General features: G+C 33.4%; 2 protein-coding genes across 2 annotated transcripts; both read right to left on the bottom strand.

Annotated features, from left to right (window-relative positions):
- Positions 1-3,955: 3,955 nt before the first annotated feature.
- LOC132730001 (C-type mannose receptor 2-like) lies at positions 3,956-12,010 on the bottom strand. The gene is made up of 9 exons (XM_060715841.1): positions 11,912-12,010; positions 11,064-11,152; positions 10,325-10,418; positions 9,541-9,751; positions 9,167-9,186; positions 7,972-8,028; positions 5,631-5,719; positions 5,016-5,109; positions 3,956-4,203 (listed from the first exon to the last, which is right to left on the bottom strand). Exons 1-9 carry the CDS (start codon positions 11,961-11,963, stop codon positions 3,971-3,973), a joined length of 939 nt encoding a protein of 312 aa, XP_060571824.1. The 5' UTR covers positions 11,964-12,010; the 3' UTR covers positions 3,956-3,970.
- A 657-nt stretch (positions 12,011-12,667) lies between these two features.
- Positions 12,668-17,053, bottom strand: LOC132730005 (C-type lectin domain family 4 member M-like). The gene is made up of 5 exons (XM_060715848.1): positions 16,903-17,053; positions 16,243-16,331; positions 14,984-15,077; positions 13,594-13,795; positions 12,668-12,752 (listed from the first exon to the last, which is right to left on the bottom strand). Exons 1-5 carry the CDS (start codon positions 16,952-16,954, stop codon positions 12,722-12,724), a joined length of 468 nt encoding a protein of 155 aa, XP_060571831.1. The 5' UTR covers positions 16,955-17,053; the 3' UTR covers positions 12,668-12,721.
- Between the last annotated feature and the right edge of the window lie 146 nt (positions 17,054-17,199).

The following is a 17,199-nucleotide window of genomic DNA, read 5'->3' as shown; positions in this document are numbered from 1 at the left end:
TTTATCTTCTTCTAAAACCCGATTTTCTTTTCATTTCTGGTGCCCCATTATAGTTACTATGGAGATACAAATTAAATCCCAACCGCATTTTGCTTCTTTTGTATTTTGGCAGTTTGTACAGTTATATAGTAATTTGATATTTTGCATGAAACTCAAAATACCACATTGTTAACATATCCAAAAACATATTTCACATTCATTGTTTTTATCTTAAGGTGATAAACATTTTACATGTTCTAAGTCCATTGCTAGGACATGATAAAACACTTGCTTTGCCCATTTCTACGGAAAGACAGATTATTTTTCATTTCTGAGGGTTAATGCGCCGGATATGAGAAAACTCTTAGCTCTTGATCATTTTTCAATTTTCCAAACGATTTTATGTCATTATGGCATTTATGGAATAAGGTAAAACAAATCGGTTATTTCAGACGACATTGCATTCGCTTTATCAACCAGTAAAAAGCTGTATTTTCAGATGATTTGTACTGTATTTTACAAGTTTTGCCTTATCCAAAGTAGTATAATTATTAAGTTAATATTTTTGCTGTTATTTGACACAAATTTTGCGAGAAAAGCTCAGATATCGCCTGTCCCAATAAGGTGCTATTACAATTACTGCATCAACACTCTGTATAATTAATAACTATTTAAATAGTGCACAAGTTAGCATTTAAAATGGCCTCCAAAATTAAGTTTTTTGTGCATACGTTCTCAATTCAAAATTATAACGATTTGATGATATACTATGTACAAATAAAAACAGTTCTATTCGGTTCTGTATCCCAATATATTGTTATATTAATTATACAGGTTATATTTACCGACAGTATGGTCAATGATCAGTTGTAAACACGGGTTATATAACAACTGACCGTTTATAGGAGGCCATATTACATGTTAAAAGTTTGTTTATAATACATGTACTTGAATATGATAGTGCACGATTTTTTTTATGAAAATAAAAATCAGTCCATAATTTAACAGACGCAGTTTATACGAGTATTACCATTGTAATATGAATTACACCATGGCCCTGTGAAACGCGCGTTAAAAATATCTTAAAAAATATCAATACTTATTACATCTCTTTTTTTAAAGCAACTCGCTTTACTATAAGAATTGATTTTATTGACAATTATTAACAAATGTATTTTGTTTCTTATCATGAATATATGCTTAAATGCACAGTTTAATATATATTGTATTTATGAAAATTATCATATAATTATAATTCTAACATAATGGCCATGTTAGTATTTCATGTTTTATTATTTGTATGATCGAGTATTATGTGTTTATTGATGAGTCTCAATAAAAATTAGTAAAATATATGATAGTGAAACTTTGATTATAATGAATGTCTATACTGTATATAGATAAACAAAACAAACGATTGTAAGGGAATATGTTCACCCATTATTTTGTGTTCTTGTTGATTGTGTATTAGCTAAAACCATCATCAGCAGTCATTTGTTGACACACAGTAATGTCTGTAAACAGACTAAAACAGACAGGTTCTGAATAAGTTGTCAACGTCAGAGTAAATATGAGCCACGTCACGACAAAACCAACGCAATGCGTTTGCGACCAGCATGGATCCAGACCAGCCTGCGCATCCTTGCAGTCTGATCAGGATCCATGCTGTTCGCTATCAATTTCTCCGTATACTTGTAATAGGGTTTGTAAGCGAACAGCATGGATCCTGATCAGACTGCGCGGATGCGCAGGCTGGTCAGGATCCATGCTGGTCGCAAACGCATTACGTTGGTTTTGTCGTGACGCGGCTCATTTGTTTTATAGATCAACGGAGGCTGTGGAAACTGTCTGTGCTAAAATTCGTCTGTATTTGTATTTAAAGAGCCTGTAAATATTTTATTTATGGAAGCAATTAGTTTTATAAAATTTGATAAAAGACCAACAAATTGCTTATAGTTTGTCTCGTACGCATTGTACGTAACTATATAGCTACCGCCTCCGTGGTCAAGCGGTTAGAGTCGATGACTTCTAATCCAGTTACCTCTCTGGCGTGGGTTCGATCCCCGGGAGATGCTTTGGTAGTTTAGCGCGGAGGAAAGTTGTCTAGTACTGGTGTAACTCTCCAGGAACGATGGTTAGGAAACTACCCGCCTATATGACTGAAATACTGTTGGGAAAAGGCGTAAAATGAAACAAACAAACAAAAATCTCCTTGACGACAGACTACCTCCTTCACGACAAAACTGTCTCGCAGAACAAATATCCTATATTTTCTTTATTAACTATTGTTTTGATCTGATTTCAATTTTACTTCATTTCTAGACCTTATATCTACTTGAAACGTATTTGTTTTTTATCTAAATCTCAGTTTAGATGAAAATTGGAGGAAAAATAATCTGTTTCATGATAAAACAGTCCATTTCAACGTTGAATTCGCTAACTGCATGGAAATGCCGCTGCAACTACATTTCAAACACAATTATAACAGCTTTATGTTTTCTAGAAACTTTAATCAAATCTACATGGCATAGCATTCTCCGAATTTTGATATTTGCATGGTGTAAAGTTTACAAAATATATAAAAAATGCAAACACTTGACACTTGGTTTTAGCGACATGAACTAGCTCGGAAGTAGCGATAGAGCGATTTACCGTATACCTCCGAAAAAAGGTAGCTCTATCATTTACCAGGCGTGATATTTGAAATGAACATACAGTTATGGCATAGGCAATAGACATATTTGAAATGAACATACAGATATGGCATAGGCAATAGACATCTTTTATATAGAATTGTCAATCATAAAAACATTGCCGATATGCGTACGCGACAAACTGTTAGCAAGTTATCGGTCTTTATCAAATTTTATAAAATTTATTGCTGTTTAGTTCAGAATAAATTCTATAAAATTTGATATAATACATATAGCGGACAATCACTGTTTTGTCTAGCTTAGTCTATCTCGTATATTTTTGTAAAAATAACCTTATGACGGTGACGTCATATTTTAACGAGTGGTTGACAGATGTCGCACTGACTGTTAATGGTGGCCCAGGGGTAATGTAAAAATTTTGGAATCCCCTTCTTTATCATAAAACTGTCGTCCTAGTTATTGTTTTCTTTAATCATTTATATAATAAATATTCATTCTGTATTTTTTTTATTTATACTTTAAGTTTATAGTTTAAACATTTATTACCACGTTAACGTCACAATAATCATTTTATTTTAAATAATGTATGTTAAACAACATTTGTACATAAAAAGTGAACATATATTTCATTTATCCAACAATTTCGTTCACCGAACTGAAACAGAAAATAAAAAATAAATCAAATTTTAATATTTACTGTACATGTTCATACATTTTTTTGCAAACTAGCATCGAATATAATTTTCCGAATTAAAGTTTGTTTGAATAAAACATACTTCTGTCATTTTTTATGCTAACATATTATTTGGATAGTATTATTTTTTTCCCTTTAATAAATTAAATAAAATTTAAAGATTTTTAGTCGTTGTAAAACGAGGGAAGATTCGAAATGTGCCGGTTTTTTCCAACTGTACAATGTGTTACTTGGATGATATACAAACAAATTTCAAATCCCACAATTCATCAATAAATGTCTTCTTCCCCTATCCCAAACCACCTCTACACCGGGAAAAAAGGTAAAAGGAGAAACCAATGAATCTCTTTCATAGGCTCATAGGTAGACACATGATATACAGCGATTAGTGCTCGCAAATTCCGCTCACTTTCCATCAATATACAAACTTAATTTTATCGTATTAGGCACTTTTTCTAGTCACGATAAAGAAATCGGGAAAAGTTCAAAGATCGAAATTTAGCTTTACGCTTTTTAAACGAATATTTAGCCAATATATATAATGAAACCTTTCTTTCATACCATTTTTCTATGTAATTCTGACCATTGACCAAATATTTTGTTGTTGTCTAACCTTGGGTTTTAAGTCACAAAAACAAAAAACTTACGCTGTCTTCTGACAAATGTATCTCTGGAAAGCATGGCAAACCTTGTCATTCCACAGAGGTTTTTTTGGCCCAGAACCATCGCCGTCAAGAATCTCCATGCAATTTTCATTACCACCGCTATTGCTTGGGTTACCAGGGTGCCACGTGCTGTATGTGACCTTTTCATTGGACGTAAACCATTTCCATTCACCTTCGACTTGAAGGTCATTTCCACCAACCCAGTAAGGAACTGTTAAAACAAACAGTTACATTTTTTCCTTTTTTTTTTCTTTTTTTTTGTGCAATACTTAACGAAACAAAGATGATTATATAAGTTCAATAAGTTACAAATGAGATCCAATGGTATATACTGTGTATCAGTTGTTGGCAGACGTCATTAACCAAACTCCTCACAGTGATTACTTCCCTTGGCAGATTGTAATCACTGCCTTCACAGACGTCACATGATGATGAAAGTCACCAAACTCCACGCAGCGGTTACTTCCCTTTATAAGTACACTAACTATCTATGCCGAAGAATTAAGGGGAGATCACAGCGTGGAGATTGGAAAGTCACATGACGTAAATGTAAATATCGACCGTTACATAGAAAATCTAACGTCATTTTTCACGTTATGTTTTATTTAATTATTTTAAACTTTTTGTACCTACGTCCGTTATATTTTATCAAAAAATTATCAAAAGTATACAAAATAATGAAAAATAAATTAAAAAGCTAAAAATTATAAAATATCAAAATATTGATATTTAAACGTTTGTGATGGCAGAGATATCTTTACTGGTTAGGGGAGATCGCTGCGTAAGAGATTGGTCATTAACAATAACTTAAAAGTTATTAAAAGAAATTAAACAAACAACATAAAATATATATAAAAGGCAAAGTTCTCTTAGCTGAAAATAAAGCGCTTGAAAAATTTATGTCATTCTTTAACTCATTTACCAGAAAGTAAACTTTCTTTTAATCTTTAAATGAACGAAAAAAAGACTTGTCGATGTGAATAAAAGAAAAGAAGTCTAATCTATAATGATAATTGAACTTACAACCAAGGGAGTTAACTTCATTTATGATAAAATTGTTTTCACTGGCGTCTGTTATTTCGGCAAGATTAGCACTGTAGAGTTTTTCACAGGAAATCTGAAAACACGTGACTTAGCATGAAAAGATACTGTCAACGACACCATAAAAAGTCAATTAGTTTAAATATTCAATAATTTAAGTGTTTAAGCGGCCATCTTTATTAACAAATCATGTCATGTAATTTTATTCGGTTAAGTTATTATTTCACAAGGTCGGCTTCTGCTCACTAGGGTGACTGTATTTGATAGTCTTCTAAGTTTGCAGTATCCTCACAGGCTAGAATTTAATATAACTTGTCAAACATGATCAACTATCCTGGCTGGCAGACAGTACATAAAAGTTGTTACGGTTGTGTGCCCACCTACTTTCATAAGTATATATCACAACAACCTCTTACGACTGCGTAAGGGAAGCTCAGTGGTCAAGAGCGTTGTTATTTTTACTTGTAAGCGGAAGGTTCGTATCTCAGCAACGACCGGATATCTTCTGGTGTATTTGCATCTTTCTGGTACGAACTAAAATCTAAAACTTCTCTTCAGATAGTATTCAGTAACAACAGATGAAGAAAATAAGATTACCTCGGCATCTAGCCATGTTTCTGTATCATGACTGAAGTGGTAACATGAATCACCATGTTTGATGAACCCATCACCACATTGACCTAGTACTAAAATAAAATAACGAGAATATTAAATGAGTGTAGATTCAATACTGAATATATTGGCGAGCATGATATTATTTCATTTTAAAGAGTGTTATAAATTTAGTAATGAACCTACACGACTATAATATTCTTACACAACCATAATATTCTATTTATCACATTACATCTCGTCAAAAAATATATATATACATCGCCGTGCCCTACCATTTTACAGAGTTGCAAAAGCGACACGGGTACAGTAAACTTCACTTATAGCGAACACGGATATAGCGAACTTCCTGTTATAAGGAACAATTTATTTTAGCCCGAATTTTCCCCGTCCTCAGCAGATCGCTGCATATTGGATTTAGTTGATATTTTACGCTGAAAAAAAAAAGATACATGACAGGCGATGTACCCTATTCGGACAGCTTGTCTAGCGAAAATTAAGTACAAAATAAAAGGATATATCGTCAATTTGAAGAAGTTTCTCACAGTACCCAAATTAAATTGATGGTTTATTTTTGAAAATTTAGCAGTCATTGCTTAAATCATGTGGTGGGATCATCAGCAAGCTTGAAAATCGGACAAATGATAATTAATGTCGCGGCGTCTTCAATTAATTAAAGCAATTCAGTTTCATATGATGTTTTCATAAATAATATATAATGTACGCAATAAGATTAATAAGTTCTTCATCAAGATATATTTCAGTTGTACCAGCGGGTACACCTATACCGGAAGTGGGTGTAACACGTCACAATCTCGGTCTCGTCTGTCTCGCGAGAATGATAGAACGCCAAAATGGCGGCGCCAATGAACTTATTTCTCAAGTAAAAAATAGTGTCTTTAAACACGAATTTCTCACTTATAGGATTGATTTCAACAGAAAAACTGTCATGGTACCTCTTTTTAAATGATGAATATTTATATAAGACAGACATCAATCCATCCATTCCTATTCCTTTAATATAAAAATATACGGTTATAGCGAACACGGTTATAAGTAATTATCGCTTATAAGGAACTCATTTCTTAGTCCAAATTTAGTTAAATGTACCGAAAATTACTCTTTTATAACGAACTCCAAAATTTTGGCTATCTGTAAATATTAACTTTTGTTTTCATTGACAGGGGTTAAGATTCGGTCGAATGTACTGTACTTCAATATATTTATAAAAATTAATTTGTATAGCAGTCCGTAATAGTTTTCTATTTAGGATATTTATAGCATAAGTTTTTGTCACCAAGGTAAAATGGTTATTCCATTTATTCTATTATTTTCTTTCTTTAATAGTTTTGCTTATGATAATTTATAGCCGGTTTTCAACATAATCAAGCACCTTTGCAAGCATAATCCATTGAAAACTACAAAGTACGCTTGATTGAAATGAAAAGAAATTTACATCTTTCATTAGTAAAAGTCACCCTTAAAATATAATAGAAGATCTTCAATATAAAAGGAAGGAAAAATCGAAAATCTTGTTTACTCTTAATCATGGAAAGAAATCGAAAAGCACTGAGTTTAGAAACAAAATATGATATTCTATGAGAAAGGGAGTAGAACTAAAACTGAAATAGCAAACAATTTTCAATATGCAAAAAGTACGCTCATGGGTATTGTGTCTAAAATGAAAAAAAAGAGACTATTTTTTTCTTAATCAAATGCTCTCCCAAATGGCAGACGACGGTAAACAATCAGTTCGTTATATGTAAATCTGTTCCCTATACGAACTTTGATACAAAGAACTAATTCGCTATATGCTTACAAGGAACTCCGGATATAAGGAACATATTTTGAATGTCCCAATGAGTTCGTTATAAGCGGAGTTTACTGTATATGTTAAATTGAGATATTATTGTGAATATAGTAAAGAAAAGTCGGTTTTAAACAAGCTTTACAACATACAATACAACATCACAAACAAACTTTCTCGTATAATGATAATAACCTCTCCTAAATAATGTTTGTTAACCACAGGTTGTCGTCCTTTGACGAAAATATTTCCAATTGAGCTTGTACTATGAATAATAGTTGAGTGGCACTGACCGCATTTTTTACAAATTATTCATATATAACATACTTATATAAATGTCCATATAGCTATTATCAGACAGGTCATGTATTAGTGCTCTTAAGCTGAATTTTGAAATATGATTTAGTTCAAAAAGTTATCGACAATATTTCAGAACACATATTTGTAGTAAAATTGTTTTATATAAGTAGAGATATAGTTTCTATTTCTGATAATTGATATAAATGTATGTGACAGTACCTGGTGTGTGGCAGCACAGGGCAAGAAGAGCCATAAACACCGGTAACACAGGCATAACTTATGTACTAAAATAAATATGTTCCAATTATGGTACAATCTCTTATCAGATGTGTTTAAGGTTGAACACCACTAGATGTCAGTGTATATACATGTATGTCTGTTCTATAGGTCCTTATTTTTTTTTCACTCCAACAAGTCACAATTGAATGACGTAATTTGTTAATAAAGGTGAACAAATTAGTACTAATCAATGTTACAGCACTCGTATAGAGTATTGCCCGTATTAGTGGGTTTGGAGATGAACTATGTATATAAGTTTGTGTGGTGTTTTTTTTAATTCATGATTAAGTCGTACATAAATATTAATTTTCATTAATTGTAACCCCCATCCATCGGAACCAACCCCTGATTATTTGCATTGACTTTGCTGTCTCCATTTCATAGATTACGCTTGCGCGAAATGTTACTTCCGTTGTTAGGGAAATTCCTATAGATGAGCGTTGTTTTATACCAAGTCAAGAGGTCTTATTTTTTATTTTACCTTAGCTTAACGTCTTCTCTCTTTAAAGTCTATATAGAGACCAATAGGCTTGCACTCTTACCCCAGACAATATGTTCTTATTAACAGATACAAAAATCATGGCCGAGTGGTTAAGGTCGTTGACTTCAAACCACTTGCCCCTCACCTCTGTGGGTTCGAATCCTGACAGGGACTTTGGATTCTTTCATGTGAGGAAGCTATCCAGCTAGCTTACGGAACGTCGGTGGTTCTACTCAGGTACCCGTTCGTGCCTGAAATAATGCACGGAAGGGCACCTGATGTCTTCCTCCACCATGTAGTAAAGCTGGAACGTCGCGATATGACCTATACGTTGTCGATGTGACGTAAAACCCAAAACAAAACAAAGATACAAAAGTCTTAAAACATCACGTGTTTACTCTGACACAATACATCAAAAATAAACAAAGCCGGCTTGTTTTCATCTCCAAATTAACACAATTCAGTATAAAATTAGTTTAAACTAAATTATTTGACAAAAGAAATAATCTTAAAATAGTTGAATCAGCAAAAAAAGAAATATATATTTAAATTTATGTAGATTTTAATATGAACAACAGAGAGCATATTTAGTTTACAATTTTATTTAGATTCACCACATGTTTTGATAAACAACTGAATTTATTCATAACTAGCCTACGATCTGTTCATCGTTTCTGAAAATAGTAAAAACGCTGATAAATGTTTACTACAACAGATACTATGCGGAAGAAATTAACCTGCTTAACCTATGCAATGGGCCTGCCTGGCTTTGAGATTGGAATAGTTCATTCAAAGTTTAAGTGTTTAATGGGTAGTGTATAGTTTGTGTATAATGTATAATTGTGTTAGTCTATAAAGAATGGTAATATATAAGAATGTAATAACATGACTTAATCTAGATAAATATGAATAAATGTAATACATAAGTAAACATTGTCAGGGTACTAATACACTCTGTTTCATTGACATCATGAAGTGCAGTACATGTATGATTGACATGCGCTATTTTTTAAAGTTTTCCTACTCACACTGGTTTTTCACATATATATTTTATGAATGTATGACACGTCAGATCATTCCACGATGTTCCGTGAGGGCCATGCACAATTTCCAAGCAGTCCTCCGTGCCACCACTAGGGTTTCCAGGATACCACGTGCTATACGTGATGTCACTATTTGACGTATACCATTTCCACTCGCCATCTACCTGAAGATCACTACCGCCTATCCAATAACGGTCTAGAAGAAATAATCAATCTTAAAATTATTCCAAAATGATAACAGCTCCAAATGATTCCCCTGACTTTCTTTTTAGAAATGACGTAATAACGTATGCTCCAACGTTACAAATGAAGTCGGATGAACTATCCCAATTTTTTTCTGATGCCTACAAATGGTAAATTAAATATAGTGCAAAAAAAATTAGTAAATCGAATGAAATAGAACCAGCACTCAGAGGTTAGACCAAAACTCAAACGGAGAATCTTCTTTCTTCTTCTATTCAATACGTCCGCATCAATACAGTATAGGTCACATGGCGACTATCCAGTTTTACTGGTGAAGAAAGATCTTAGGTGCCCTTCCGTGTATTATGTCAGGCAAGAATGGGCACCTGAGTAGAACCAACGACGTTCCGTAAGCTAGCTGGATTTCTTACCCGCATAAAAAGATCCAAAGTCCCTGGCGGGATTCATTCCAACAGCGGTTAGGGGCAAGTGGTTTGCAGTCAACGACCTTAACCACTTGGCCACGGCCCCTGAGATATATATTGTTTGATATATTTTTAACAAGAAAACTGAAATGGATAAATACCTCCAAGGGCTGCAACCTCTTTGAGTAGAAACATGTTCTCCTTCGCGTCAGCTATTTCGGCAAGATGGCCACCGTAAATCTTTTCACAGGAAATCTTAAATAAATAACGGTGTTCATATTCATTATATTTTAGGCATGGTAATGCTATGTTTAAACTTAATGCGATACATATCGGGTCGGGAAAATATCGGCATGGCACTTTTGATGTGTGTTTTTTTTAACTTAATATCAAATTAACGGAATCGAAAGCCGTGTCAATATATACATAGGTTTCAACATCGTAATACAAGGAAACTGACGAGGTTCACCGAAGTTGGCCGGGCTTTAAACGAGCCACTAGAATATGATCCGATATGATTATGTGAGGAGCGCTACAAGAACAAAACTATCAGTGGCGGCATGGCCGAGTGGTTAACGCGTCGGCCTAGTAACTAATCGCTAGTCGAATGGGTTCAAACCCCGTCAGGGGCAAGTCGTTGTTTCATTGAGCAAACTTTACACTCATTGCTCAGTCCTGGTTAGTAAACGGATTCGAAAGTGTGTCTATAAGCTATTGGCTTCCTACACAATCGAACTAAAATAAATTCTGTATAAACCAAAACTATCAGAAACATCAAAATTTAAGTAATACATAGAACATTTAATCGTTAAAAACGCGAATCGTCAAACGAAATTATAGGACAAAATTTAAAAGAAGGTTACTTATGATCAAACGTGAAGGGACAAGGTAAAAAGTTACCAGGGCATCAAACCAGGTTTCTGTGTCACGACTGAAGTGATAGCACGAGTCCCCGTGCCTGATAAACCCATCAGTGCATTCCCCACATACTGAAAAAAAACAACAACAAAAAACACGAATAAGTACCTCTCGTTACGATCGCTACTTTTCGGACCTTTCCGTCCGTCTTTGGATACCATTATTGATAATAGCCGAGATGTTACGAATGCTCTCGAAACAAACTGCGTACAATTTCATATTATATATATTTAGTAATTATATATTATATATATTAGGTTGTGAAGAAAAGTCATTTTTTTCTTACATGTATGTGTTACAGTTACATACAATACTTATCAGGCCGTGTGCTTCAGTTCAAAACAGAGACACCGTATTGTCTGTCCACACGTTTATGTCTCTCTAGAAGGTCTGAGAACGCTACTGATTTTCCCATATACTTATATTCAATATATGAAATGAACCCTAAACATACCTCTTAATTGAGTAGATGTGATTTGTCTATGAGAATAAAATGTTTTACATATACAACTTATCTTGTTTCATAGGAACGTTCAGCCAAGTTATTCGCAAAATGACTTTGAAGAGGACCTACCTTGAATCGTTGTATGTATGAAACACGGAAACTGGCGAAAAGTGCCTATTTTTCTCGAACGTGTGACTAAGTTCAAAGTGAGACTTTTGTCGCTAATGTTATACTGAGAATAACTGTTTAATCTGAAATTTGACTTTAAATTTAAAAAAGGCCAATGACAAAATACTTTAACACGTACATCCAACAAAACATACTAGTATATGTTTTTAATCTGTAAATATTTAGTTACATTTGAAAATGAATGTTAAAGATTTACCTGTAACTTCACAATTTAATACAAAAACAATCAGAATTAATAACCTCGACATGTTTGTAATACCTATAAGATTGAATGTTACTTCATAACATGGCCTCTTATCTCTAAGACGACTTATCTATAAATAGATTCTCCGATATTTATTAGGACTTGGTCAAGTGACAAATAATTCATAATTATAATTATGTAACTTATTAAATATTTATATGACCGTAATATAACAATCGATGAACTAAAGTTCCATTTTGCTTCGCTTTAATGACAAAACCAACGGAACAAATATCGCAAGTTGCGCTAAACACATTAAAGCAACATTAAATAAATATATATAAATATTTTGCCGTTAACTCAAAGAATGAGCATTTATATAGTTCCATAAACCTTTTAGACGGAATCGCGGGCTTGGTGCCAAACAAGCCTGACTTCTTCTATATGTCAGATCAGTTACTTTATACAGTATTGAATCCAGCATTAAATTGCAATCATCTAATCACCAAATGAAATAAATAATCGACTACAACAACGAAATTGCGGCAAAGAAAGGTGCGAAGTGCTTCAAAATTTCATCATAAATGTATTTTATTTTTATATTTTTATCTATTTTCTTCTTATTTTCGGGGAGGGGGGTGGGTGGGTGGTATTTTGGTGTTTCAAGATAGCTATACTATACTCAATATTTTAATGTGCTATATTTTAGATGTGCAAGTTTTTCTATTTAGAGTAAAAGAAAGAAATTCTAAACAAAACTCATGTATATAATATCTAACATTTTATTTCTGTTTTTATAAACCCATGGCAAAAAGTCACATTTCATTTTCGTCCCACTATTTGCTCATTGTTACTAAAAATAAAGGAAATGAATAAATACATTGAAAACTATGTTACTAGAATCTAATTATATTGTCACGAATTAAAATCAGCTATTTCAAATGTTCATAGCTTAACATTAAGCATTTTGCACCTAATTTTTTAAAGAACGGGTACAATGTATTTGGAAAGCCCAGACAGGTACCGCACATCTCCCGTGCATTCTGTTGATTTAAAGACAATACGAGAGAAAACATACAGAGAAATACCATGACAACCATAATGATTGGCGTCCTAGGGCAGCGACATACAAATTATCATTTTAATATAAAGACTTACACCGCCTGATAGAGCATTTAATACCACGTGACTTGATTCTCAATTATTTCCCGTTCAAATGACTGACTAAAAAGTTTGATTGGCTTAATTTAATAGAATAGAATCCAAATAAATCGATTTTCTGCAGGGCTGACACCTGGAATCATCATCATCATCACCACCATCATCAACAACATCATCAAAATCATCATCATCATCATCATCATGACAAAACCCATGACCAGATCTGTATTCAACATGATCTGATATAAGTTGATATCGGCAACATCCAATATTTCTTTGAAAATGCTGATAATTGTTTATTGTATCCTATGAACAGTTCCCACGTACTTCCGTATGTGTTCCACTATTTTAAATGGAAACGAGAACCAGTATGCGGGCGGATCACTCGGATGTGCAAAATATAAGTTTAAAAATAGCATTTAGAAATATAGATCTAAATGTATTAAAAACGCCAGAAGCCACTTTGTACCTATTTTATGACAATTTATGTTTTGAGGATTGTGAATAATGCTTTTATGCTCGAAAAAACTTACAGGGGCTTTTCACAAATATAGCGTTGTTGTTTCCCACATTGATCGTCATTCCAGACTAACGTGTTTATCTCTATACAGTTCTCGTTACCATGGCTGTTGCTAGGCGGGCCACCCCAAGCAGTAAATGTGACGTCATCACCGGAAGTCGCCCATTTCCACTCCCCTTCAACTTGAATGTCATTTCCGCCAATCCAAAACTCGGCTAAATGACAAATCAAGACAGGATTGAAGTATAGATATTGCTTTTTATTACATGCTTTTCGGTGGTTTATAGAAATATATCAGTGATATAAAATTGGTAATTTCACTGTTTGAAACAGTGAAATTACCACTTTGATAATTTCACTGTTTTGAATTTAAGCCCCTTACGTTGTTTCAGTGAAATACCAGCGTGCACAGTACTGGGTACCAACTTAATGACGTGACGTCGTAAATGACGTCACGTTGTATTATTATTTGGCGCGCTTTTCATTCAGTATTAGGTTTAATGTCTTTTTAAAACGTTTCTTTGCATGTAATAAAAAGAAAATTTGTTTAGTTTAGTGTAAGATCGAAATATATTTCACCTTGTGAACATCAAAAGTTCATATTTCACTCGTGGCTGCGCCACTCGTGAAATATACCTTTTGGTGCTCACTCGGTGAAATATATTCCGATCTTACACTGAACTAAACAAATATCCTCTATTTATTACATGCTTTTCGGTGGTTTAAAGAAATATATCAGTGAATTAAAACTGGTAATTTCACTGTTTGAAACAGTGAAATTACCACTTTGATAATTTCACTGTTTTGAATTTAAGCCCCTTACGTTGTTTCAGTGAAATACCAGCGTGCACAGTACTGGGTACCAACTTAATGACGTGACGTCGTAAATGACGTCACGTTGTATTATTATTTGGCGCGCTTATCATTCAGTATTAGGTTTAATGTCTTTTTAAAACGTTTCTTTGCATATAATAAAAAGAAAATTTGTTTAGTTTAGTGTAAGATCGAAATATATTTCACCTTGTGAACACCAAAAGTTCATATTTCACTCGTGGCTGCGCCACTCGTGAAATATACATTTTGGTGCTCACTCGGTGAAATATATTCCGATCTTACACTGAACTAAACAAATATCCTCTATATTTTTTGACGCTTGGAATACTTATATATATTTGTCTTTTGACCTATATTAAGATACAAAAGGGTTCCACCATATCTTTATTGAACTTTATTGTACCATATTCATATTGAACTTTACCAGCATCTGTACCGAATTTAGATTGAACTACTTTGTACCAAATGTAGATTGAACTGCTTAACTCAAAGCAGCTTTCAAGAGAATACTATTTCTGTTATAATTAGAGGAATGATGAACGTATGCAGACAATGTTATAATGACTCACCTTTGAGTACAGATGACTCATTGACGAGATAATTATTCTCCTTGGCAGTCTCTATTTCCACTAACTGTGCTCCAAATAACTTGTCACATGTCACCTGTTCCAAGAAAACATCATAATAACAACACTACGACCTACATTTTAAGTTCATTACACAACATTACACAGCTGTGGAACCTTTATTGGACGAGTCGCTTTAATTAGTATTGTACTCAACATTATATAAAGACCTCTTTATTTCATATCTCCAGTTGAAGAAAACACTGAAAAACAACGGTTCTTTGTATAAAACACTAAGAATAAAAGGTATTTCATATGAAGCACTCACATTCAAAGGTGTTTTGCATTAAGCACTCACATTCAAAAGTGTTTTGCATTAAACACTCACACTCAAAGGTGTTTTGCATTAAACATTCACACTCAAACGTATTTTGTATTAAACACTTACACTCAAAGGTGTTTTGCATTAAACAAGAATAACTATTGAAGACAGGAAATTTTATTTAGAGTACAATATGAATTTGATATGACTTTTTGAGACTCGGAAAAATACTAGGCTTGATGGAATACAATATAGATTTTATGGACTCAAAATAAGAAATCGATGCTTAACGGGTGTGATTGGATAAAAGAATGACTTATATCGGCAGATCACTGGTGCAAACGCTGGAAGCTCATTACTTACATTTCAGGTGCCAAATATATGTTTTGAGTTCCTCATCAAGATATATTTTAATCAAGTCTATCATACATGCATGTGTAAGCATAAAACAAAGAACTGTCTGTAAGACCTTACGTAATAAAACTGGCAAAAATACTCCTATCACCGTTGAATTAAATGATTGCTTAAATATTAGCTGAATCATTGGACAGATTAGAAAATATGAAATGAGTGATTGTGCATATATACGCATTACTCATTATAGGTGTACTTTCATGTTGTTATTTCTGTGAAAAATTGAATAAAACTTGTCGGTTAAATGTCGAAACCATGATGATGGAAAGTCGAAAGTACGATAGTGAAAAGTCGAAATAACGAAACAACGAAACCACGATGGTGAAAGGTCGAAAGTACGATGGTAAAAACACGAAATTATATCGATATTTTATCATCGTATCTCCGACTATCCATCACAGTCGTTTATTTATTTTGACCTATCACCATCGTATTTTGGTGTTTTTCGTTGTTTCATGTTGTTCGTGTGTCGCGATGGTCCTAACGGGACACCGTAGTATTAACAAATCTGTAAATAAAAAGTTACCAGGGCGTCGATCCACGTCTCCGTGTCATGACTAAAGTGATAGCACATATCATCATGTCTAATAAACCCATTGGGGCACTCTCCATAGACTGAAAATAGTAAATGACTCCGGCATGTTAGTTGAGATTGAATACCGATTAATTCGGCGCTAGGGGACATATTAAATGTTGCAATTTTACATTATCTCTCATATGATATTGTTGTTTTCATTATACCCGCTGGATCATCCCTCTCTTTCAGATTTTTTTAAAACTGAAGAAATAAGTTTTAAAATAAATCTTCTACTTTTAATGTCTTATAACCCATTTCTATGTCTCTTCTTGTATGCCATACCTATAAGTAATAAGACCGGACAAATTTCAGTCACTTTGTCGAAACCCATAACCTTCTAAAACCGGAAGTTACCCAGACCAGCCGTCTGGCATGACTCTTTTCTGTCGATGGCTCATTTGGTGAAGTTTGACATTGAAATCCCATAAACCTTAAACTACCTTTGCTGCAGTTATAAATGAAGTATATATGCATATACATGCTCGTTTATATTGTTATTTCGTGTTTCGAAGATATTTTAGTTCAGTAATTATTCGTTATGACTTATACAGAGTGAAATTATTCTCACTTACTACATTTAAAATAGATGAAGTGGAAGCGTAAAAATACCTGGCACTGCTCTATGTAAAACCAAAGCCACAATAGCTAATAATATCGTCATGTTAATAGTATCTTGATTTTCAATTTATTTCTTAAACCTGATATTTTAATGCTTTTCTTATCTTAATGACAACAGTTACTGACAATATATCTAAAAATAGCCTCTAGAACGACACTCGCTATTATCTATAATCCGAAGACTTACGAAAAGGCCCGAAAAGTTGCCATTGCTAGAACGAAGCGATAACATACATCTCTAGTACGTTCGACATTGCAGTGCAAAATATACTTACAATTATACTGTTA

This window comes from Ruditapes philippinarum, unplaced genomic scaffold (assembly GCF_026571515.1).
Source record: "Ruditapes philippinarum isolate M1 unplaced genomic scaffold, ASM2657151v2 ctg1315_1_1_1_1, whole genome shotgun sequence".
Classification (NCBI taxonomy): domain Eukaryota; kingdom Metazoa; phylum Mollusca; class Bivalvia; order Venerida; family Veneridae; genus Ruditapes; species Ruditapes philippinarum.
Note: the sequence above shows the minus strand (reverse complement) of the source record. Positions and strands in the feature narration are given on the sequence as shown.

Coding starts and splice junctions, on each gene's coding strand:
- LOC132730001 (XM_060715841.1), bottom strand. CDS start 11,963: ATGTCGAGGTTATTAATTCTGATTGTTTTTGTATTAAATTGTGAAGTT. Junction 8,029..9,166: donor AAACGATGAACAGATCGTAG/GCTAGTTATGAA, acceptor TTAGTACATAAG/TTATGCCTGTGTTACCGGTG. Junction 5,720..7,971: donor CCTGTGCTGCCACACACCAG/GTACTGTCACAT, acceptor ATTTTATTTTAG/TACTAGGTCAATGTGGTGAT.
- LOC132730005 (XM_060715848.1), bottom strand. CDS start 16,954: ATGACGATATTATTAGCTATTGTGGCTTTGGTTTTACATAGAGCAGTG. Junction 13,796..14,983: donor TGAGTCATCTGTACTCAAAG/GTGAGTCATTAT, acceptor TTTGTCATTTAG/CCGAGTTTTGGATTGGCGGA. Junction 12,753..13,593: donor TATATTTGTGAAAAGCCCCT/GTAAGTTTTTTC, acceptor CTTTATTTTTAG/TAACAATGAGCAAATAGTGG.